Below are 26,595 nucleotides of genomic sequence, written 5' to 3'. Positions count from 1 at the left end.
CTTTTGCTCCACTAACAGATGCCATCCCAGTTCTGTAAGGAAATACTGTCGTTGAATTTGACCATTGTCCAATATTATCATGTAAGGTGTTTGTTTGTTTTTTCCCAATCAATGTTTTCTTTGTTTTTGAAAATGGTTGGTGACTGAAATAAAATTTATAAAAACCAAGCAGGCTGACATCAAAGTGACCTTCATATATTGCAATGTCATTCATAACATCAGGATAGATACATAAGATCTCATTATCTTTGTTTTCCAAAAATGTATGTGTGTCTGTGTGTGCATATGGCATACATGCATGTGTTCTGTGTTCTTTGTGTCTTACTCACCTATTATTGTAAGGCGCTTTGAGAATGTCAAATGCGCGATTTAAATGTACTATTATTGAACACACACGCACACAGAACACACATGCACCAGTTTATGAAATCCACAGTTCATGAAAGAAAACTCTGGAAATTCAAATATGATTTAATGGTTCAGTACAAAGATCTGTTGTTCATCACCATACCTGTGAAATCATCTTCACATTCATCTTCCTCTGTCTTCTTCCCCTATCACGCTCACATAAACACACAGACACGGACAGACGCGCGCGCACACACGCACGCACGCACGCACACACACACACACATACATTCCCATGATAGTATGCACTCTCAGAGCAATCACACACACACACACACACACACACACACACACACACACACACAAAGCCTCACACACATCCCATGCACACGTCCTCACATGCTGACACACTGTGGCGCACACATACACGTACAAAAAAAAACAAAAACAACATTACACCTCAACAGACGCTTCCAGGCAGTTTCGGATAAACCTGTTAACAGCTTCTCAAGAGAGTCGTATCAACTCAACCAGATAGATCTGTCAACAGTTCAGGGTAAAAGTGCACCTCTTTACTTCCTCCAACAACCCAAACATCATCACCGTTCAACACAAAAGTGGTGGTTCACTCAGCTGTCGTCGTCCTGAGAAGACTGCCACAAAGACGGTCAGCTGTCGTCGTCCTGAGAAGACTGCCACAAAGACGGTCAGCTGTCGTCGTCCTGAGATGACCGCCACAGAAACACTTTGTCAGCACAGGCGGTCAGAAGGCAGGCCTCGGAATGGTGAAAGGCCAGGGAGTGGACAGGCCGTGTGGTACTGTGGTCCAAAGTGTGAACAAGCTTCGCCTGCAATCCACAGTGCTTTCACTTTCAGTTTCAGTTTCTCAGGGGGCATCACTGTGTTCGGACAACTCCACATATGCTACACCACATCTGCTAGGCAGATGCCTCACAGCAGCATAACCCAACACGCTACTCAGTCCTTGAGTGCATCAGAGTGGATTTCTACTTCACAATTTTGCCAACAACACTCTCGTTGCCATGGGTTCTTTTTTCATGCGCCACATGCGTGCTGCACACGTGACTTTGGTTTATTGTCTCATCCGAATGACTTTACGCTCAGTTTGATTTTCAAGTCAAACTTGGGAGAAAGGCAGAGACTGGGAATCAAACCCAGACCCTCACAGACACTGTTCTGGCAGATAAGCGTCTTAAACATTCTGCCACCTTGCTCTTACAGTGGGAGAGAATGAAAGAGAATACATTTGTCAGACTACTCTGAATGCCATCAGAAACACTCATGCAAACTGCAAGGCAAATTCTTCAACAAAGATCTAACCAAATGAGTAAAGATCTTCGCAATAAATATATCCCTTTACCACTTCAAGCCATTTCAAACAAGTTGACCAACGAGTTGAAAGAGCTATAACATATAAGATTAACCACATATAAACTGTTGATTGTATACTGACATAATTTCTCTGGATAACACATAATAGTTAATAACCGTATAGTTATACTATAACAATAGCTCATACATGACCCTTGTATTCATTTATCAACCACCATATACATGCCAGTTCATGCCATTCTGTGTGTGTTTGTGTGTGTGTGTGTGTGTTTGTGTGTGTGTGTGTGTGTTTGTGTACACGTGTGTATGACAACATCCACTTTTTCTCTACATAAATTATATTTTAGTTTGCCAATATGTTATGCTGCTGGTCAGGGATCTGCCTGGCAGATGTGGTGTAGCGTATATGGATTTGACTGAACGCAGTGACGCCTCCTTGAGCTACTGATACTGATACTTACCAATATGGCAACCTGTCATATAATGTTAATCCTTAACTGTGCAAATTTTTTTCATGCCCTACTGTTGTTTCTTATTATACACATTGTGCTGGTGATCTAACACCCTCTAGCATTCCGCACTTCTTGACACATCATACCATGCCATGTCTTGTGTAACACAACTCAATTTCTCCAGACACCACAACACAAACAGCACACAGTGCCACACCACCCACATCATTCATCACATGTCAACTTGTTCTTCTAGTCTTCATCTCACATAATGCACAAAAGTATTACACAAACCTATTTACACCACACAATTCATCACAACGTTTCCTTTGCTGGTCAGATTCCAGCAGCGAATGGGGTCATCACTCGCAACAGCTATACTTCCCCAGTGATTCAAGGGACATAAATCTGTTCTTTTCAGTGCATTGGTGAAGAGTTTGCTCCCTTATTCTTCCCGAATTTGATAACTTCACAGCATTTTTCAATTTAAAGTATTCTGAACTAAAGTTAAAGCATGTAGCTATTTCCTCTAAAACAATATTGCTCTTATAATGTTCATAATTTCCTTCTGAACACAATAATACCTCTGACAGTTTGATCCATTCCTGCAAATGTGGTGTAATCGGTACATTAGAAATACCTTTTTAAAAAAAACCCATTGTTTCCTGCCAATTATTCAGGAAAGATAAGAAAGAAATCAATCTATGAATCAAAACAACATGTAAAGAAACTGAATCAAAATCATGAGATGTGCACACATGCACACGACTCACTGACACACACTCACTGACACACACACACACACACTTCTCACACACACACACACACACACACACATTCTCACACATACACACACACACACCTCCACCAGGTCCCAGAAGTAGACCTTTCCGTCCTCAGAGCCACTGACCACAAGGGTGTCCTCATTGTTCAGACAGCTGTCAATCTTGTACTGGCTGTGCTTGTGGCCTGTGAACCTGAGACACACACACACACACACACACACACACACAGTGTCCTCATTGTTCAGACAGCTGTCAATCTTGTACTGGCGTGGCTTGTGAACCTCACACACACACACACACACACACACACACAGTGTCCTCATTGTTCAGACAGCTGTCAATCTTCTACTGGCTGTGCTTGTGGCCTGTGAACCTGAGACACACACACACACACACACACACACACACAGTGTCCTCATTGTTCAGACAGCTGTGAATCTTGTACTGGCGTGGCTTGTGAACCTCACACACACACACACACACACACACACACACACAGTGTCCTCATTGTTCAGACAGCTGTCAATTTTGTACTGACTGTGCTTGTGGCCTGTGAACCTCACACACACACACACACACACACACACACACAGTGTCCTCATTGTTCAGACAGCTGTCAATTTTGTACTGACTGTGCTTGTGGCCTGTGATCCTCACACACACACACACACACACACACACAGTGTCCTCACTGTTCAGTGAGCTGTCATACTGGCTGTACTTGTGGCCTGTCAACCTGACACACACACACACAGAGTGTCCGCATTGTTCAGACAGCTGTCAATTTTGTCCTGGCTGTGCTTGTGACCTGTGAGCCTCTCTCACACACACCACCACCATCACCACAGGCTGCTCCAATCCAATATCTTGTTTGTTGGTTTTCTTTTCAAAGTCAGTTCTGATAATGCCTTTCACATGTAACAAACTGCTATATTTTTGCTGTTGATGGTGGTTGTTTTTTGTGTGTGTGTTTTTTTTTTTTTTGTTTGTTTTGTTTTGTTTTGTTTTGTTTTTTGTTGTTGTTGTTTTTTATTGTTGTTTATTGTTTGTTTGTTTGAGTCAACTCTGAGAAAAACCTTTCACATGACAAGACATGTTTTGTCTTGTTTCCCAGTCCCTTCTATTTAAACTCAGTTCAGACAGTGCTTTTCACATGGAAACACATTGTTTTTGGGTTTTTTTTTATCTTTTGAAAAGCATTTCTCATAATGCCTATCATATAAAAAAAAAACCATGCTGTTGTTGTTTTTTGTGTGTTTTGGGGTGGTTTTTTTTTCCACATTTTCAGTTGTTTTTGTTTTCTTTGTTGTTGTTTTTTAACATTAATTCATTGAAAATGATAACAGCAGCACAACAAATCATCAGAGCTAAACGGAGGCAAAGAGAAAGAGAAATCAATGGGCAATGTTTGTCAGAAGAAAAGGACGAAGGAGCAAACACAAAACACTGATGTGGTGTAGTGCATCAGGCATCTGCTCCATTTCTTTTTCTTCTTTTTTTTTAACACTAATGTGATGTTAGCGTATAATCAGTGCACACACTGACGCCACCTTGGAGCTGAAAGAAATGTGGTATCTTACTCAATGAGAATCTCCCCAGTGCACACACTCTGACACCACCTTGGAGCTGTGAGGAATGTGATATCTTGCTCATTGAGCATCTCCCCACTTTGACAACACCTTGGATGTGAAAGGAAAGTGGTATCTTACTCATTGAGCATCTCCCCACTTTGACAACACCTTGGAGGTGAAAGGAATGTGGTATCTTACTCATTGAGCATCTCCCCACTTTGACACCACCTTGGAGCTGAAAGGAATGTGGTATCTTACTCATTGAGCATCTCCCCACTTTGACAACACCTTGGAGGTGAAAGGAATGTGGTATCTTACTCATTGAGCATCTCCCCAGTTTGATACAACATGGAGCTGAAAAGAATGTGGTATCTTACTCATTGGGCATCTCTTCAGTACACACACTCCAACACCATCTTGGAGCTGAAAGGAATGTGATATCTTACTCACTGAGTATCTCCCCACTTTGACAACACCTTGGAGCTGAAAGGAAAGTGATACATTACTCATTGAGCATCTCCCCAGTGTCAGTGCATAATAATCAGTGCACACACTTTGACACCACCTTGGAGCTGAAAGGAATGCAGTATCTTACTCATTAAGCATCTCCCCACTTTGAACACCTTGGAGCTGAAAGGAATGTGGTATCTTACTCACTGAGCATCTCCCCACTTTGACACCACCTTGGAGCTGAAAGGAATGCAGTATCTTACTCATTAAGCATCTCCCCACTTTGAACACCTTGGAGCTGAAAGGAATGTGGTATCTTACTCACTGAGCATCTCCCCACTTTGACACCACCTTGGAGCTGAAAGGAATGCAGTATCTTACTCATTAAGCATCTCCCCACTTTGAACACCTTGGAGCTGAAAGGAATGTGGTATCTTACTCACTGAGCATCTCCCCACTTTGAACACCTTGGAGCTGAAAGGAATGTGGTATCTTACTCATTGAGCATCTCCCCACTTTGAACACCTTGGAGCTGAAAGGAATGTGGTATCTTACTCATTGAGCATCTCCCCACTTTGAACACCTTGGAGCTGAAAGGAATGTGGTATCTTACTCACTGAGCATCTCCCCAGTGCACACACTTTGACACCACCTTGGAGGTGAAAGAAAAGTGGTACCTTACTCATTGAGCATCTCCTCACTACACACACTTTGACACCACCTTGGAGCTGAAAGAAAAGTGGTACCTTACTCATTGAGCATCTCCTCAGTGCACACACTTTGACAACACCTTGGAGCTGAAAGGAATGTGGTATCTTACTCATTGAGCATCTCCCCAGTTTGATACAACATGGAGCTGAAACGAATGTGGTATCTTACTCATTGGGCATCTCCCCACTTTGACAACACCTTGGAGGTGAAAGGAATGTGGTATCTTACTCATTGAGCATCTCCCCAGTTTGATACAACATGGAGCTGAAAAGAATGTGGTATCTTACTCATTGGGCATCTCTTCAGTACACACACTCCAACACCATCTTGGAGCTGAAAGGAATGTGATATCTTACTCACTGAGTATCTCCCCACTTTGACAACACCTTGGAGCTGAAAGGAAAGTGATACATTACTCATTGAGCATCTCCCCAGTGTCAGTGCATAATAATCAGTGCACACACTTTGACACCACCTTGGAGCTGAAAGGAATGCAGTATCCTACTCATTAAGCATCTCCCCACTTTGAACACCTTGGAGCTGAAAGGAATGTGGTATCTTACTCACTGAGCATCTCCCCACTTTGACACCACCTTGGAGCTGAAAGGAATGCAGTATCTTACTCATTAAGCATCTCCCCACTTTGAACACCTTGGAGCTGAAAGGAATGTGGTATCTTACTCACTGAGCATCTCCCCACTTTGACAACACCTTGGAGCTGAAAGGAATGCAGTATCTTACTCATTAAGCATCTCCCCACTTTGAACACCTTGGAGCTGAAAGGAATGTGGTATCTTACTCACTGAGCATCTCCCCACTTTGAACACCTTGGAGCTGAAAGGAATGTGGTATCTTACTCATTGAGCATCTCCCCACTTTGAACACCTTGGAGCTGAAAGGAATGTGGTATCTTACTCATTGAGCATCTCCCCAGTGCACACACTTTGACACCACCTTGGAGGTGAAAGGAAAGTGGTATCTTACTCATTGAGCATCTCCTCACTACACACACTTTGACACCACCTTGGAGCTGAAAGAAAAGTGGTACCTTACTCATTGAGCATCTCCTCAGTGCACACACTTTGACACCACCTTGGAGGTGAAAGGAAAGTGGTATCTTACTCATTGAGCATCTCCCCACTTCGAACACCTTGGAGCTGAAAGGAATGCAGTATCTTACTCATAGAGCATCTCCTCAGTGCACACACTGACACCACCTTGGAGCTGAATGGAAAGTGGTATCTTACTCATTGAGCATCTCGCCAGTGTCCTTGTCCATGAGTCTGATGGCGTTGTCCTGACTGCTGACCAGGCTACACTGACCGTCCCTGGTGAAGGTCACACTCGTCACCGCCTCTGTCCACAGACCATCGTCCAGTCACATCACATGACATTTTTTTTTTTTTTTTTTTTTAAATAATCATATATCTAAATCACCACCAAGGAAAAATGCAGCATCACTTATTAAAGTAATGAATGTATCAGCATACAAGTTTATTGTGGCGACTCACAGCTTAAAAGAGGAAGAATTCTTTCTTCGTTTCTTTCTTTTTGCAATGCCAAAATTCAAGCGGCCATATTTCTCTTTCCTAATCATAACAACAGATTCTTCTCAAAATCATATATATATATATATATATATATATATATATATATATATATATATATATATATATATATATATATATGCCTTTTTGTTCCAGTACACATACATCTCAAAATCATTTATGTATTTTGTTAAATTTCTATTCACACTTATAACTTTAAATCACAAACAGTGCTAAAAAATATAATCTTAAAAAGACCCCTAAATCGCTATTGACTGCTTTACTTTAAACCAAAACCAGGCATCAAAATTCTCCAGTCTAACACCTCTTATTACAAACACTCTTCAAATCTACATATCTTTCTCTTCCCAAACGCAAAGCTCATCAAAATCCCCAACTAGTACTTCCAGTCACAAACACTGCTAAAAAAAATATTTACCTTTTACATTTCTTTTTTTTCTCAGAAGATTGACTGTTTGTTGCTTTTTTCGTAAATTACTAAATGCAGGTACAAAGGTTTTTCTGACTGCACATTTATGTGTATCCAGGCACACACACACTTATACAGAATAAATAGAATTACATACAGATACATATCTGTATAACTATACAACACTGTGAAACATATGAGGCTACAGAGGTCAGCTATAAATATATTAAAAAAAACTTGATTGTTTGTTTAACTTTATTGTGCACACGCACACACACACACACACACACACACACACACACACACACAGATATAACACTTTCTATCAGCACTGCATTTTGTTCTGACATCACTCAGTTCATCATTTCTCCCTGTTCCATGACAATACTTGTAGTCTCACATCTACTTTACACTAAAACCATTCATCATCTCTCCCTGTCCCACGACAATACACGTAGTCTCACATCTACTTTACACTAAAACTATTCATCATCTCTCTGTTCCATGACAATACTTGTAGTCTTACATCTACTTTACACTAAAACCATTCATATTCTCTACCTGTTCCATGACAATACTTGTAGTCTCACATCTACTTTACACTAAAACTATTCATCATCTCTCCCTGATCCATGACAATACTTGTGCTCTTACATCTAGTTCATGTTAAAACCAATGTATGCAAAGCTCCCTCACTTCCAATGAAGTCAGCAAACAGCCGTCCCACCCTGAGGTCATAGCGACGAACTTTGCCATCCGCGGAGCCCGTCAGTATTTCATGGTCTGACACCTGCAGGCTGGTCACACTGTCTGTGGCCTCGTCCAACACCTGGAAGATACAGGTACATCAATGTGAGTCCATCCAATACATTTCTTGTGGGTGTTCTGATCCAACACCTGGAAGATACAGGTACATCAATGTGAGTCCATCCAATACATTTCTTGTGGGTGTTCTGATCCAACACCTGGAAGATACAGGTACATCAATGTGAGTCCATCCAATACATTTCTTGTGGGTGTTCTGATCCAACACCTGGAAGATACAGGTACATCAATGTGAGTCCATCCAATACATTTCTTGTGGGTGTTCTGATCCAACACCTGGCAGATACAGGTACATCAATGTGAGTCCATCCAATACATTTCTTGTGGGTGTTCTGGTCCAACACCTGGAAGATACAGGTACATCAATGTGAGTCCATCCAATACATTTCTTGTGGGTGTTCTGATCCAACACCTGGAAGATACAGGTACATCAATGTGAGTCCATCCAATACATTTCTTGTGGGTGTTCCCGTCCAACACCTGGAAGATACAGGTACATCAATGTGAGTCCATCCAATACATTTGATGTGGGTGTTCTGATCCAACACCTGGAAGATACAGGTACATCAATGTGAGTCCATCCAATACATTTCTTGTGGGTGTTCTGATCCAACACCTGGAAGATACAGGTACATCAATGTGAGTCCATCCAATACATTTGATGTGGGTGTTCTGATCCAACACCTGGAAGATACAGGTACATCAATGTGAGTCCATCCAATACATTTGTTGTGGGTGTTCTGATCCAACACCTGGAAGATACAGGTACATCAATGTGAGTCCATCCAATACATTTCTTGTGGGTGTTCTGATCCAACACCTGGAAGATACAGGTACATCAATGTGAGTCCATCCAATACATTTCTTGTGGGTGTTCTGATCCAACACCTGGAAGATACAGGTACATCAATGTGAGTCCATCCAATACATTTCTTGTGGGTGTTCTGATCCAACACCTGGAAGATACAGGTACATCAATGTGAGTCCATCCAATACATTTCTTGTGGGTGTTCTGATCCAACACCTGGAAGATACAGGTACATCAATGTGAGTCCATCCAATACATTTCTTGTGGGTGTTCTGATCCAACACCTGGAAGATACAGGTACATCAATGTGAGTCCATCCAATACATTTCTTGTGGGTGTTCTGATCCAACACCTGGAAGATACAGGTACATCAATGTGAGTCCATCCAATACATCTCTTGTGGGTGTTCTGATCCAACACCTGGAAGATACAGGTACATCAATGTGAGTCCATCCAATACATTTGTTGTGGGTGTTCTGATCCAACACCTGGAAGATACAGGTACATCAATGTGAGTCCATCCAATACATTTCTTGTGGGTGTTCTGATCCAACACCTGGAAGATACAGGTACATCAATGTGAGTCCATCCAATACATTTCTTGTGGGTGTTCTGATCCAACACCTGGAAGATACAGGTACATCAATGTGTGTCCATCTTATACATTTGTTGTGTGTGTTCTGGTTCAACTCTTCAATGATGTAGGTACATATGTGTGCATCTAACATTTGTTGTGGGTGGCACAGGGAAAAAAATTGGTGGGAAGGGAGCTTTTATTTCCGTATTTCTTTTGTTGTTAAAAGAATCTCTTTTTTTTCTTTTTTCTTTTTTTATCTGTTTAATAATTAGACTTGGGAATCAAACACCTGATACAGGTGTGTGTCAGTCTCATTCATTTGATGTGGGTGGTAGGAGAAAGGGGAGGGGGGTATTCATAATAATTCTTTTTTAATAGAAATTTGCTTTTTCTCTTTAATTATCGAAGTTTGTGATTAATTTGGTTTTTCTTCAAAACTGCTTCAACAGTATTTCATGTCATAGAAAGAATGATTTCATTTTCTTGAAGTTATCTTACAACCATGTTTTTCAAAAAAAAATTTTCTTTCTTTTTTTTCCAATAAGGAATCAATAAATTTGCCAGATTTTCAAACAGAAACTCTAGTAATGTTAATTTTCCCACCCTGGTGAAGCTAATAAACGGAAAGACTAGTGTCACATAAATAAACAAAAGGATATTACTATTAGACTGGATAATTAAGGGGAGTGGTGCATATAAATTTCATGTGCAGTTTACAAACATTGCAGTTAGAATTAGACATTGTGATCTTTCCATAGAAATATGAAGAAAATGTGCTTTGTTTTTTTTCTGCACATTTTATATTTTGCCAGCTAATACATGTATATGTGTACCATTCAGCTGCAAAAGTTCTTTGTTTTTCTTGTCTTATGATTCATGTGAACTTCAAGGTGATGACAACAACAGCGACAAAACCCTTTCTTTCGTCCATCTATCCAATTAGACATCATTTCTGAGCAAGTGACCATGACTGACAGTGAAGGCGTGGTACTTTCACATCTGATCATTTGAGAAGAGGGGGAAAAGAGACAGAGCAGTGGTGAAAGACAATAGGTCAAAGGCGACACAGAGGGCAGGGTGAGGGGGCGTGGCCCAGCTGTCACTGTTCATGTCTTTTCACAGTGATCAACTGCCGAGAGTGGCAACAGCCAATAAGCCACAATTTTCTTGAAACCCACGGTTGAACGACAACAGATGGGAATCATGTGGTTTTCACTTTGTCATGCTTTTTGTCACTGATCAGTTGACCGCCTTATTTATAGAGGAGACAAACCCAGTGCAGAGACTTGTGGGATCAGTTACAACCTGAAGAAATGGAATAATCATCAAAGTGCTCTCCCCTCTAAAAGGGGGCACTCTAAGGTGTAAGAAAAGCTTGATGGCTCACTCTCTGAGAACATGATTCGCTTTTCATCTTGACCAAACCCGTGCATGTTGCTGCTGGGACAGTTATTCACTTACGTGACTATAAGTATTGTGGTTGTTATCATAAACTTATAAGCCATTTTATTGTCCTTTACAGCTATAATCAGACAATAAGCATGCCGTTTCTAGCTGTATTTTGTTTGTTTTCTTTCTGGGTGTCATTCTGTGGAGGTGGAAATAAACTTTTTTTAATGCATAAAAAATGTTATCCTCACTTTGAAATGCCTGAATAATTATCTAGACTAAATATAACTGGGGGAAAAAAAGCCCAGATTTAGAATCCACGTCCATTTTCTTTCACAAAAAACGTTTTACTTTCTTTCTGTATCTCCTATAGTTTTTGTGCTAGAATTGTTTTAGATTTATTACCCCCGGAATCCTCAAAGTTCCCTGGCAAGGAGAAAGCACCTTTTTACCAAATTCTCTGGAATTAAACAGATTAAGTCAACTATCCTTTCTCCTTAAATATGCAGCACACACACACACACACACACACACACACACACACACACACACACACACACACATCTTTTTCCTAATTCCAAATCATCTGCATATTTCTTAACTTCACCACTCTTTCTCTCCCCCCCTCCCCCCCAGCTTCCCCTTAGCCCCCTGCCCCCTCTCCTCTGTGTGTGTGTGTGTGTGTGCCCCCAAAACACAGCACCACAGACTCCAGCAGTAACAATGCAGAAAATGTCACCTGAATGGGGGTATGGCTGCGACTGCGTGTGTCCCAGGCGCGCACTGTGTTGTCCAGGGAGCCGGACAGGATCACTGTGGACTCTTCATTGAACTTCACGCAGTTCACCGTACCTGTGTGCAGCAAACAAAACATCACTGTGCATGTGTACAGCAAACAAAGTATCACTGATGCTTCGCACAGCAAACAAAGCATCAGAACATCAGAATGCCTGTGGACAGCAAACAAAGCATCAGAACATCAGAATGCCTGTGGACAGCAAACAAAGCATCAGAACATCCCTCACTGTACAGCAAACAAAGCATCAGAACATCCCTCACTGTACAGCAAACAAAGCATCAGAACATCCCTCACAGTACAGCAAACAAAACATCAGAACATCCCTCACTGTACAGCAAACAAAGCATCAGAACATCCCTCACTGTACAGCAAACAAAGCATCAGAACATCCCTCACTGTACAGCAAACAAAGCACCAGAACATCTCTGCCTGTGTACAGCAAACAAAGCATCAGAACATCCCTGCCTGTGTACAGCAAACAAAACATCAGAACATCCCTCACTGTACAGCAAACAAAGCATCAGAACATCCCTCACAGTACAGCAAACAAAGCATCAGAACATCCCTCACTCACTGTACAGCAAACAAAGCATCAGAATGTCCACACAAACAGAATTTCTAAAACAAAAGGTATAGCCTTCACAGCCCGTGTGTGATTCCTGCTCCACAACAACAACACAATTGAACATGTTGAATGTGGAGGGGATGGTGGGGGATGGAGATGAAGGTGGGGTAGGTGGGGGTTCCAGTACATACGTATCTTATATATTACAATCCAAAGCATATTTTAGCCCACCATCAAAATTGACTTTTTATATCAAGTGTTTGTTGAACCGAAAGTTGTGCACAGAAACAAAGCGTTGCAACCTCAAACAGCCCATATAATTATACACATTACAGTCACATAGACAACCAAAACGCAAGGTATCAAACAGATTCAGTTTTTGTGTAAACATATTCAACTACAAGTCAGCAATAACACAAAATGTGTGAAACAGCAACAATTTGAACAAATATCATGTGCTGCTTTTTTTCTTTCTTTTTTGCTTCTTTTTTTCTTTCTATTAGTGTTAACGTTTTTTTCAAATCACTTAAGAGAAATGCTCAAAAGTTCAAGTGAAGGACAAAAAATTTCAAGGATATGACAATGATGACAGACAAAAGGGAAGGGAGGGGGGGGTTTTACTTTTACAGGAAGTGCTGTACACCTTCATTTTTGTTAATGCCGAAGTGAAACCGAAAATAACCTTTCTGAATAAGACAGTTGATCACATTGCAATACCCACACATGAGGAGTTTAAAGAACATGAATCAAAACCCCAGACCAAAAAGCAGATCCAACTTTCAGCAACATAGTGACCCCACCTGCGTGGTCCCTGTACTTGCGAACAGCCTGCCCTGAAGCGACATCGAACAGCACCACCGTTTTGTCCATGGCACCAGTGCAGATCTGAGAGTTGTCCCCTGAGCCCTGGGCATCCAGGACCTCATGGCCATGCCCGACGTAGGTTTTGAGAAAGAGGGCACGATGAGGGTTCCACAGCTTCACCGACTTGTCACTGCCACACGTCATGCAGTATCGGCTGTCCACTGGCAACACAATGACAGCATGAAGCAAAATTAAGTAAGGGTACTGAATGATGAAGGTGTGTGTGTGTGTGTGTGTGTGTGTGTGTGTGTGTGTGTGTGTGTGTGTGAGTGTGTGTGTGCGTGTGTTTGTGCGTGTGTTTGTGTGTGTTCATGCTCTCTCTCTCTCTCTCTCTCTCTCTCTCTCTCTCTCTCTCTCTCTCTTACTATTAGGGATAGTGACAGATATGCAATTTTTTTAACATTTAAGACTGTTTTTCGAAAAAGAAAAATATGTCTATGACATGGATACATATTGCTTTCGAGTTGCCATTACTCAGTTAAGATTGAATGTACTCCCTCTTAACAATAACATTCATTGATATAGCAAATCTCCCCAAGACAGGAATTGTCCTTTTTGTTGTAACAAAGTTGAGAATGAGCATCACTTTCTGTTTCACTGCATGTTTTATAATGATCTCAGAGCTAAGTTTCTTAAAGAATAACTACAGTATCAATTCATTCACTACTCAAAGCAACAAATATATACCATAGAATATAGATCAAATGTATCCAAGTTCGTTTTTCATGCAATGAACAGAAGGCAGAAGACTACCTTTTAGATAAAATAGTGTCATTATGTTTCAAATAATTTCCAGATGTAACTTTTGAGTCCACTTACACGTGAAGGAATATGACTTTTCTGTTTTCATGAAGCAAATGTATGTATGTTTGTAATTATCTACATCACCCCCATCCCCATCACCCTTTCCACCAGCCATGTGTATTGTGGCCAACGGCTGATGCACATTAAACCTTCTGAGTTCTGAGTTCTCTCCCTTCCTTCCTTCCATGGAGTGACCACAATCATTTGTTGATTATTCTGTCATGATGGGGGGATCTGTAGCAAAAAACAAAAAACAAAAAAAAAACAAAAAAAACCCCAAAAAACCCACTAATTCTAGAGGGAAAAAAGGACCTTTGTTTTGCAGTATCTAGGCTAGACTACTCCAGCTAGCAAAGTGCTCCCAAGGGATAAACTCTGACCGGCACAGCTGCAGCATTTTATTTACTGCTACTCTGATCCACGATCCATACATTGACTTGTTAAGAATTTAAAATACTACATAATTCATTTTTTTCTTTGGTGGTTCACAGGGCAAAAAAAAGGGGGAGGGGAGGGGGAGAGTCAATTATTAGCATTTGGCAACCACTGTGACACCCTCAACACAAAGGTGCCAGTAGTATTGGCCTCTATAGCTGTCAGGGTAAAGGCATTCCAGTCCTGAATTGTTCTTGGGAAGAATCCTGCTTGTCTGTATTATGTCCTACAACAGATCTGGGACAGCTGTTCTGGGTGGGCTTGTCGTTGTTGCAGCAGTGGGGGAACGGGCTTCTGCATCAGGAAAGGCATGTTCACTTTCTCTGTGTGTGTGTGTGTGTGTGTGTGTGTGTGTGTGTGTGTGTGTGTGTGTGTGTGTGTGTGTGTGTGTGTGTGTGTGTCCCTCAATAATAGTACACGTGGATCTGGATAACTGAGAAGAAAACCACACAGCTAAGGCCAGATAAAAACAGTTCCATTAAATGATCGTCACTGACCATAATATGATAATGCCTGCCGTCTTACTACCCTAGATACTATTGTTAATAGTGTATGTGTTTATGTGTTTGTGTGTTTGTGTGTGTGTGTGTGTTCCGTGTTATGAACACTTGTCAACGTTACGAATATGTCTGTGTCACTCATATATGTCTGGAAAAGGCAGCCACTGGGTCTGACTGACGAGCTACTCAGAAAGCAAGCACAGCCAGTGACAGTTCCAAAGAAAGACCCACTTACCACTAAAACGAACCGCTCTGACAGCCTGCTGCTTGCAGTCAAGAACTGCTTCCTTGTTCTCTGGTACTTTAAATTTCATTTCTTCTTTTTCCGGCGATGTTTTTACTCAATGAGAAAAGTGCAGAAGTTACTGTCGGTTTTTTGTCTCCTTTCGCTTTTGTTGGGATTAACTTCCCCTGGCAAACCGTGGCTTTACAAGAACTCAACAAAAGCAAAGCATTACTCAACAATTATAACAACATCTTCGCAATTTTACACAGCGTTATAATGATATTTTTTCATCGATATGCTTTTGTTGGTGGCTCTCAATATTTACTCAATGGACATCGTGTTCGCAGTTTCACTGTCTGAACGAAAAATACACATTTGTTCAGGTAAAAAGACGATAGTCATTTCCGCTTTTCAGATCGCTGAAACCACGCAGGTTGTACGTTTTGAACCGCATACAAATCTTCAGAATTATGTCTTCTTCTGACTTTTACTTGAGGTACTATGTTGGTCACAAAGGAAAATTTGGTCACGAATTTTTGGAATTTGAATTTCGACCAGACGGTGAGTGCTAAATTTATTATTAAAGCCACCAGCTCTCTTTGTGATTCTCGTGAAAGTGCTGGAAAAAAAACGGAAGACAGCAAGAGTCCCAACTTCAGATACTGAATATTGTATGCAAATCAATCTATCAACCAGCGCATAAATGATAACATTATGTGATGAACTAGAACCTTTCTTGATGCGTGTGTGTTTGCTAAATTTCCTTGCTTGATAAGTTGATTCAGTTGATTGTATTTGTCACAATGTTAGATGCAGACCAGGTGTGTAGTGCATGCATACACACATGATGGTGCAACTTTGTGTTTGTCACTGCAAGTCTGAATCGTATCATTCTGTGTGCAACTATTTGTCTCTGCATATCATGTGGGAGGGGGAGGGGGCTAAGGGTAATTGTCATGTTGCAGTCAGTATATATCAGTAGACTCCTGTGTCACTCTGATGTGTACTCTTGAAGTTGATTGGCTCTCCGAATTTGCGAGCAACCAAGGCGATGGAAAGAGGCAGAACATACAAACAGGAGGCTTTGGTGCGTTTTTGTTGTTTTGTTTTTTGGGGGGTTTTGTTTGTTTTTTTGTTTTGTTTTTGTTTGTTGTTGTTTTTTGTTGTTTTTGTTTTTCAGTTGTTGTTGTTTTTTTGTTTTTTTTGTTTTGTTTGGTTTTTTTTTTTTTGCTACATATGTTATATCCTTATTGTGCATATGATGGCACTTCATTGCAATGTGCAGTGTCTGATGGTAGTAATGGTGGCTATCAGTCTGAAGAAATGGAGAAACGGAGCTCCCGAGTGCTTGTGCAGTGCACCTTTCAGATAATCATCTTTGTAAAACAGTAAAAAAATTTAAAAATTATAAAAAAATTTAATTTTAAAAAGAGATTGATGAGTTAACGGTGGAACATTTGTGGTTTTGGGGGAAAGGATGATGGTGAATTTTGCTTTTCTTCTCACCATCACACTCATGATTGGAAGTCTTAATTGTTATGCATATGAAATAATATAGGTACCTTGTGCACATCTGTGCTCAGACATCATACACCAGTTGCAATCAACCAAACAACATCACAATAATGAATAATGTTCAAACTATGAAATGATTCATGAGTGATTTTGATACTTTTACACAAAAAGCTCAAGCATCATAATGAATGACATTCAAACTATGAAACAACACATTAGAGATTTTGATACTTGAACACAAAAAGCTCAAGCATCTTTTCAATAAGCAGAAGATCAAGTACGCACATTTAAGATCCTGTAATCCATGTCAGCATTCGGTTGATTGTGGAAACAAGAACATACCCAGCATGCACACTCTGGAAAATGGAGTATGGCTGCCTGCTTGGCAGGATAAAAATGGTCAATACACGAAAAGCCCACTCGCGTGCATGTATACGAGTGAATGTGGGAGTTCCAGCCCATGAACGCAGAAGAAGAATTCTCTTTTTTTGATAACAATTAAAGGGATCTCCAGATTCTGATGTGTGTGTGTGTGTGTGTGTGTTGCAGGCAAGCTGAGGTATGCCAACAACTCCAACTACAAGAATGACACCATGATCAGAAAAGAGGTTTGTTTGAAAGATTGGTTATGTTATCTGTTAAACTTTTATTGAACAATTTTTTTTGTTTTTGTTAATCACTCACAATGACATGAGACCGGGCATTGTATTTGTGTGTGTGTGTGGTTTGTTAGATTTGACATTTTGGTGTTCATATATTCATAACAATTAACATTGATATAATGTGTTATGTATAAAAGCATGTGTTCTGTAAAGCATCTAGAGCATTGTTATTGTTATCATTGTGCTGTTTAATCCAAATAGCGTTTTGTTTGGAAGAACACTGACTTGCAACATCATCAAATTCTTTGCACATTTTTCTAAAGATTATCATGTATACCAAGATTATCAAGAGCCCACAAAATTGTGGGTGATTCTTACAGTAAAATATCAATATGTATTATATAATTTATAGTATGTATGCTAATACAGCTTATAGTTGTGTTTATAGAATTGCTACAGACTTAGTCCAATCCATATTTCATTATTTGACTTAAGTACTTAGTTTTAAACTAAAAGCCTTATTTTTTCACATAAATGTTTTTCTTTTCTTTTTTTTTCTTTTTTTCTTCTTTTTTTTTTTAAGGGCATGTGGGAGGGGGGAGGGAGGGTCTGTTTTTCATCTTTGTTGTTGACATTGTTCTGTGAGCAAAGTATTTTTATATTGAAAAAAAAAATGAAGCTTTCTCTCTTGAGCTCTGTATTTCTCAACTGAAGTATTTCTCATGACATGTGACATACATACACAAGTTAGGAATATCTATCTGTTGACTGTCCACAACGATGGAAGATCTGAAGTTGTTTACTCTTCATACTGATAGTTAGTGATAAAAAACCAGCATTGTCATTTCATGCCTTCAGTCATTGCATGTATACATGTACATTACTAAATGTCTGGGATGCAGGCTTATGTGCACAAATCGGTGATGGAAGAACTGAAGCGACTGATCGAAGACTCTGAGGTCATGCAGGAAGACGATGCTCTCTGGCCAGCACCAGACAGAGTTGGCAGACAGGTCAGAGACAAGACAAGGCTTGTGGATCTTGTCCTCTGGCAAATTTCATATTGTATTCCATTCTCGCTACAGTGTGCTGACTCTCTCTCTCTCTCTCTCTCTCTCTCTCTCTCTCTCTCTCTGAGTTCTCTCTCTCTCTCTGAGTTTTTTGGGGTTTTTTTCTTGTCGTTATCGTTAATGTTGTTATTGTTATTGTTGTCACAAGGACAGATTGGAAGACTGGGCGATGCCTAAAATCTTTATCCTTGAGTAATAAAGTTTTTGAATCTTGAATCTTGAATCTCTCTCTCTCTCTCTCTCTCTCTCTCTCTCTCTCTCTCTCTCTCTCCACCTCGCCCCTCCTCTCAAACTACTATGCAATTAAACTCTGCCTCTCCCAGTCCATTTCTTTTCCCCAAACATGCTAATGACAAATGTGCTTGTAAATGTAAGAATTGTCGAAAAAAAAACTTAGAACTAAAGCAAAGCTGTTCTGCTGCACTGTTCAGAGATCGATAATGTCAGTAGAGTAAAACTGTGATATCGTCTTTTGTCCTACACTTAGCTTTTATTCTGTGTTTGCCATTGAGCCTCCACTATTTAAGGGTTTTCTGTTTCATATTTCATCATTCATTTCAGTATAAATATAAATAATTATAAACCTTGAGCATGATAATGTAAGTAGAAGTTCTTACAAATTGATATCACACACAAGCAGTTACTAAACTGAAGAGTAAATTTACAGAAAACTAAACCAGAAAACACAAAAGACATTTAATACAAAAACAGAAATGAAACTCAGAATATAACTGCAATTAATGGCAAAAAGTATACTGTCTTGTTCATGCATTTGAATCACTGACTAATGTCACAAGCCTTGGTGATGATGATTATCAGTATCATTATTTATTATTATTATTATTATTTCAGGAGCTTGAAATCGTCATTGGTGATGAACATATCTCTTTCACTACCTCCAAAATTGGCTCTCTTGTGGACGTCAACCAGAGCAAGTAAGTGTCAGCGTTGGTTATCAGTGTTTAGGTTTCGCGTTGTCTGATTATCACTAATGTCAGTGTTTAGGTTTCACGTTGTCTGGTTATCACTAATGCCAGTGTTTAGGTTTCGTGTTGTCTGATTATCACTAATGTCAGTGTTTAGGTTTCGTGTTGTCTGGTTATCACTAATGCCAGTGTTTAGGTTTCGTGTTGTCTGATTATCACTAATGTCAGTGTTTAGGTTTCGTGTTGTCTGGTTATCACTAATGTCAGTGTTTAGGTTTCGCGTTGTCTGATTATCACTAATGTCAGTGTTTAGGTTTCGTGTTGTCTGGTTATCACTAATGTCAGTGTTTAGGTTTCGTGTTGTCTGGTTGTCACTAATGTCAGTGTTTATGTTTCGCATTGTCTGGTTGTCACTAATGTCAGTGTTTATGTTTCGCGTTGTCTGGTTATCACTAATGTCAGTGTTTAGGTTTCGCGTTGTCTGGTTATCACTAATGTCAGTGTTTAGGTTTCGTGTTGTCTGGTTGTCACTAATGTCAGTGTTTAGGTTTCGCGTTGTCTGGTTATCACTAATGTCAGTGTTTAGGTTTCGCGTTGTCTGGTTATCACTAATGTCAGTGTTTAGGTTTCGTGTTGTCTGGTTGTCACTAATGTCAGTGTTTAGGTTTCGCGTTGTCTGATTATCACTAATGTCAGTGTTTAGGTTTCGCGTTGTCTGGTTGTCACTAATGTCAGTGTTTAGGTTTCGCGTTGTCTGATTATCACTAATGTCAGTGTTTAGGTTTCGCGTTGTCTGCTTATCACTAATGTCAGTGTTTAGGTTTCGCGTTGTCTGCTTATCACTAATGTCAGTGTTTAGGTTTCGTGTTGTCTGATTATCACTAATGTCAGTGTTTAGGTTTCGTGTTGTCTGGTTATCACTAATGTCAGTGTTTAGGTTTCGCGTTGTCTGATTATCACTAATGTCAGTGTTTAGGTTTCATGTAGTCATCGGTCATTGATGCATTTGATTTTGAAATGAACCATCGATATGACATCCAGTTGGTCACTTGACTCATTAATTTTTCAATAAGTTATGCCAAACGGGTTTTTGACGTTGTAGATTTCTTTTATTCTCCAGCAGAACAACAGCGATATTGCAGTTTCAGACTGAGAAAAAATATAACTATACTATAGTCATTACTGCATTGCTCTGCAGTTCAGCATCAAGCAGGCGGGTTAGCGGGTGTGGCATCCACCTGTCAATCAACTGTCTTTTCACAGTGATCAGCTGCCGGGAATGGCAACAGCCAATTACCCATAAGTTTTTGGGATGGTCTTAGGCATATAAAAAATCTTGACTGCTCACCCTCTGATAGTGTGATTGACTTTTTATCTTGACCAAACCCACATATGTGGTTGCTGGAACAGTTATTCACTTACATGACTACAAGTACAAGTGTTGTAATTGTTATCATAAACTTATAAGCTGTCTTATTTTCTTTTATAGGTATATATCAGACAATAAGCATACTATTTCCAGCTGTATGTTGTTTTCGTGGTTTTTTTTTTTCTGGGTGTCATTCTGTAGAAGTTGAAATAGATTTTTTTTTTTTTTTAATCTATAAATATTATTATCTTCACTTTGAAATGCCTGATCAGTCATCTAGAATAAAAATTATTGGGACAAAAGCCTGGATTTAAAATTCACGTTCATTTTCCTTCGCAAAAATGTTTACTTCTGTCTGTATCTCCTATAGATTTTGTGCTAGAATTTTCTTTAATTTATTACCCCTGAATCCTCAGAGTACCTTAGCAAGTGGAGAGTTTTATTTTTGTTTTGTTTTGCAAAATTCCACGGCACTGACCGGTTAATTTTGAAAATGATGCGTTGATTTTATGGCAAACAATGTTGCCCTGGAAAAAATGGGTTAACCCAAACTCTGGGTTATGTTGAGTTAGAAACTTGTCTGTTTTCAGCCAAGTTGCAGACTATATATTATGTTCAACTACAAATTTTAGAGAGATTGTTTACGATGGAGTTTTACTATTATTGCCATTTTCTGTGTGTCATTCCAAACTGTGTACATACTACTTTAGTTTATTCCACAGATTTTTTTTTTTTAAGCAGAGAACAGTCAACCACAAAGGTATCACATTCAGCATTCTGAATTATAAAATTAGTGTGAATGAAGGATGCTGATTGGGCCTACCATGGCAGCAGTCTGTATCCTGTAATTTCTGCTTAGTTTATTGTGCTTGTTCTTTGTTATTGTTTAATTTGGGTCTTTTGTTTTATTTTTTTTGGTTTTGTTTTGGGTTACTTTACAGTCTGACACGTGATACACTCTAATTTTCCTTTCATGAAGTCTCAATATTTTAAAGTTTTAACCTTACAACAAAAATGTCAATGTGTAAAGAGGGCCTCAACAATTTTTCACACTGTAATTAGTGTAAAGTCATCAGTAGCAAAGCATGTAAAAACTTTTCTTTTCTTTTTTTTAATCATTGTAATAGTTCTTTCCCTGTTCTAGTCATTCAAGTTGAAGCACTTCCCCCTTGGAGTAAAAAAAAAGAAAGAAATTTTCCCCCATTCAGTTCAGATAATGAACAAATGGACGTTGAAACTTGAGTTAGATTTTGTATATTTATTGACGAACATGTTGTGTTCATTGTCTTCTTTTTTTTTTTTTCTTTTTTTTTTTTTTTTTTAATGATATTTTACATTTTTTTATTTTGCTTACAGACCTGGATGTAAAAAAAAAAAAAAAAAAGAAAGAAAAAAAAAGTTATAATGTTTATTCCACCACCCTCTTGAAACAGTGTGTTTTGTTTGGTTTCATTTTTCAGAGACCCCGAGGGACTGCGCACTTTCTACTACCTTGTGCAGGACCTGAAGTGTCTGGTGTTCTCCCTCATAGGCCTGCACTTCAAGATCAAACCCATCTAATCTGCTCACTCGCGCACACGTCCGTCTTAGTTGACATCCGGGTTCATACAGGTTTGGAGACACTGGCAGTGACAGACGTACTGCCGTTGTCTAGGACTGGAAAATGAAGGGGGTACCATCAATAAGGACCATGGTTTGGGCGTTGGATGAGTTTTGTTGATGACATCATGACACTTTGTGTAAGAAAAGCAGTAATCTTTAGAAATGTGTGCAAAGCGTACCTTGCGGTGATATTATACACAGTTTGTATTTCAAGAGTGAAACAAAATGGAATCTTAGTCAACTGATATTGTTAGACATAAAGACAAACAATCTCTCTCTCCCTTCAAAGAAAAGAAGAATAGTGCATGTATTCCACCATTTAAAACAGGCAATTTCCTTTCTTTTTAGTCTTTTTTTTTCTTTGTTTTTCAGATGACACTCAGTGTGTGTCTGTGTACTAATTGTTTCATTGTGCTAAATCACATGAACGAGAGACGATAATGTGTGAATGTGTGTTGATAGTCCTGAAAAGTCTGAATGAATGGCATGAACTAGTGAAAGGAAATTCATGTAAAGTTTGCTGTCACTTACAGCTGGGAACAGTGTGACTGCATTGTGTGTGAGGGCCTACACTGTACAGTGCCAGAACAGTTGTGGGAGGTGTCGTGTGGCATTGTCAGCTTATGGTCACCCCTGTGTCCCTCCTCTTTTTGTTTTTTCTTCTTTTTTTAAAATAAAAAAAAATTGAATGTAAAACAGCCCCAAACCTGTATGAACCTGGTTGTGTACATTCTCTTCATTGTGCTGGTTTCGATGTTCACGTTTTCATTTTCCCCATGTCTTCGTTCAGTACTGTCACACATTGATACTGTTTAATACATGTTTTAAAAAGACCTGAAGTCTTTGTGTGTGTGTGAATGTGTGTGAGGGTAAGTGTCACAGGGTGGAGAATAGACAGTGAAACATACAGTACGTCTGCACAGTGAAAAAGTAGAAACCACGAAGAAAGAGGTGTGATGGAGAAATGGTTAATCCTTTGATGGCTGAGACTTAGTGGAGAGAGATCAGTGAGGCAGCAGCTTTAATGGCATTTCCTATTTTTTGTGTACATCTCAATGGCGTCTTTGACTTTGCCCAACAAAACACAATGTAACAAGAGGCAAAGCCTTCAAGACTCACTTGTGCTTCACGCTTTATCCAGTAAAGGAATCATGAGGAGAGAAAATAAAAATTTTAAAAATTTGTTGAAAAGTGCTCTGTATTAAATATATATAAAATAAACTTGGGAGAAAATTTTTTTTTTTTTTAAAGAAAAAAAAAGTGGGATCGAACGATGCATGTTCAGTTCCGATACAAGCAGATTAATCCCTAAGCCTGTGGTACTTCTGACGTCAAATGACTAAATTTAAAACTTAAAGCAATGTTGACGTTTTCTTCTTCGTGCAATAAATAGATGTGATTGTAATGGACGTAATAACACCATCTAAATCATGTTTTTGTGTTTTATTATATCTCAGTTATTCTTTTATTTCGGTGGTAATGGAGATGTTGCCATCTTCTTCAAGCACATCGCAACACATTGTAGATCTCTAGATCTGCACAAACCAGTCTACAATAGGCTGAAAGAAACAATCGATTCAATTTTTCTTTTATGTTCATTCCAATTAATTCAGTGTCCACTTCAGAGTATTTATTTGCAGTAAACACATCAATGGTATAGTTCTTATCACTGTAAGTGTTCTGTCCAGAATGTGTGTTTCTTTCCATTTGATTGTGAACAGGAAACACGAGGTCATGTCATCTCTCCAACACAACCTTCCTTCTTGTTGGCCAAACTCAGTGGGAAGTGGTTTTTAGAATTTTCGGATTTTGGAACACATCTCAACGAAATAAACCATTAATGATTCGGAAATGCGGCTTAATTTGGGAGACTTACAATCTGTAATTGGTATGACTGTGAAGATTTTTTTTTCATACTGTTTAAGCCAATTTTGGTATTGGCAGACAAAGTCTTTTCAGAGAAAATAGCAATGTTAAAGTTTACGATGGACACACACACACACACAACACACACACACACACAGACAACCGTACACCGGGTTAAAACATAGACTCACTTTGTTTACACAAGAGAGTCAACATAGACACAATGTAATGGCATTTCTGACTTTTTGTGTACATGTCAATGATGACTGTTTTTGCACGTTGATGACGTCTTTGAGTTTGCCCAACAAAACACAGTACAATGACATTTCCTACTTTTTGTGTACATGTCAATGACGTCTTTGAGTTTGCCCAACAAAACACAATGTAATGACATTTCCTACTTTTTGTGTACATGTCAATGACATCTTTGACTTTGCCAAACAAAACACAATATAATGACAATTCCTACTTTTTGTGTACATGTCAATGATGTCTCTGACTTTGCCCAACAAAACACAGTGTAAGGACATTTCCTACTATTTATGTACTTGTCCACAATGACATCTTTGACTTTGCCCAACAAAACGCTATGTAATGCAATCCCAAAAATGGTTTCAAACACAAAAACGAAGCCTCACAGATTTAAAGTGACACAAGATTGTAGGATATTAGTATATTACCTGTTTCCACTGTTCAAAGTTCCAATAATTCAGAATGAATACATACAGCTATAGCTGTTCAAATTCGCAAACAATTGGAACAAAAGTAATGCAGCACTGGACGATCCGCCAACACTTCTTGAGACCCAGAAAGCAATCCGTCCGCTATCCAGTGGCAAAGCACCTGGCTCAGACTCCATACCAGCAGAGGTCTACAAGGATGGAGGCACTGTGCTGACTGAGAAGCTCCATCAGCTGTACTCACTCATGTGGAAAGAAGAGACGATCCCCCAGGATTTCAAAGATGCATCTATCATTCACTTGTACAAGTGAAAGGGGAACCGGCAAGCCTGTGATAACCATCAGGGCATTTCCTTGCTCTCCATCGCAGGCAAGATACTTGTCAGGATCCTACTAAACCGCCTCACAGCACACCTTGACCAAGGGAATATAGATAGATAGATAGACAGATCTGCAAATAACCAGCACACTCAGCAACAAACGTTGTTATCAGCACAGTAACACATTGAAAGAAAGGTGGAAAGGCATTCTAAATAAGAGTCTGGGTTCGACTTCAAATTCTGTATGTGTGTGGAGGGGGAGATGGGGGGGTCGGGTGGGGGGGGGTTGCGGGGGAGGGGATATATATATATATATATATGTGTGTGTCTGTCTGTCTGTCTGTCTGTGAGCAGGCGCGCGCATGTGTGCGGGTGCATACGTGCGTGCATGCGTTCGTGTGTGTGCGTGTGTGTGTGTTTGTGTGTTAACTTGCGTGTGTGTGCATGCGTTCGTGTGTGTGTGTGGATGTGTGTGTTTGTCTGTTTGCGTGTGTGCGCGTGCGTGCGCTTGTGTTTGTGTGTTAACTTGCGCGTGTGTGTGTGTGTGTGCGCGGAGGGGGAGGGGGGGGGCGTGCATGTGTGAGTGCTCGCGAATTGTGTGTGAGGGTGCGTGTCAATATAGTTAGTGTATGTCGTTCCTGAGTGCACGTTTTTTGTTGTTATATTTGTATGTACGCATTTTGTGTTAACGCCACGAGCAACGTGTTCGGAGGAGGAGTGAGCGTCAGTCTGTAGTTGATATCATTATTGGAAAGCCCGCCACATACGACCTCAAAAAAGGCTATTTTTGTTTAATTCGCATTAGAACATGACCGACTATCATTGTAGGTTGTTGCTTCTTTTGCTGACAGCAGTTTCAATCGCTGCAGCGTAGTAGCCCAGTTGTCGCAACAGTCGTAGTGATAGTAGTTGCAACAGCAGGTGTAGCAGCAGCAGTAGTAGTATTGGGTTGTAGTTGGAGCAGTAGTTGTTGTAGTAGCAGTCGTAGTGGCAGCAGCAGTAGAAGTTTCAGAGCAGCGAGGTAGCAGTAGTGACTGCAGTAGTACACTGTCAAGCTATTCAGTTTAGATTCCGGGTTAAACTGACATTGTAAACACTCTGTATACTGGTTGGGAAAGTCAATCGGAATACTGACATTACACCACCCCCACTCCCTAACCCTTCCTTTCTCCCCCCCCCCCCCTCCCCCCCTCAGTCTCTCTCTGT

At 39.9% G+C, this 26,595-nt stretch overlaps 2 protein-coding genes across 2 annotated transcripts; one reads left to right on the top strand and one right to left on the bottom strand.

The window, feature by feature from the left end:
• Positions 1-459: 459 nt before the first annotated feature.
• On the bottom strand, positions 460-15,596 carry LOC143294825 (WD repeat domain-containing protein 83-like). The gene is made up of 7 exons (XM_076606327.1): positions 15,449-15,596; positions 13,411-13,635; positions 11,986-12,098; positions 8,344-8,476; positions 6,918-7,026; positions 3,016-3,130; positions 460-1,196 (listed from the first exon to the last, which is right to left on the bottom strand). The coding sequence occupies exons 1-7, from the start codon at positions 15,525-15,527 to the stop codon at positions 1,056-1,058; spliced, it is 915 nt and encodes a 304-aa protein (XP_076462442.1). The 5' UTR covers positions 15,528-15,596; the 3' UTR covers positions 460-1,055.
• Positions 15,597-15,833: 237 nt separating this feature from the next.
• On the top strand, positions 15,834-23,756 carry LOC143294896 (protein mago nashi homolog). Its single transcript, XM_076606414.1, has 5 exons — positions 15,834-16,000; positions 17,504-17,562; positions 18,459-18,569; positions 19,479-19,561; positions 22,382-23,756. Exons 1-5 carry the CDS (start codon positions 15,910-15,912, stop codon positions 22,479-22,481), a joined length of 444 nt encoding a protein of 147 aa, XP_076462529.1. The 5' UTR covers positions 15,834-15,909; the 3' UTR covers positions 22,482-23,756.
• The last annotated feature ends 2,839 nt before the right edge of the window (positions 23,757-26,595 follow it).

Source organism: Babylonia areolata, chromosome 20, assembly GCF_041734735.1.
Source record: "Babylonia areolata isolate BAREFJ2019XMU chromosome 20, ASM4173473v1, whole genome shotgun sequence".
NCBI lineage: Eukaryota > Metazoa > Mollusca > Gastropoda > Neogastropoda > Buccinidae > Babylonia > Babylonia areolata.
The sequence above is the reverse complement of the archived record's forward strand: the minus strand, read 5'-3'. Positions and strand labels throughout refer to the sequence as shown.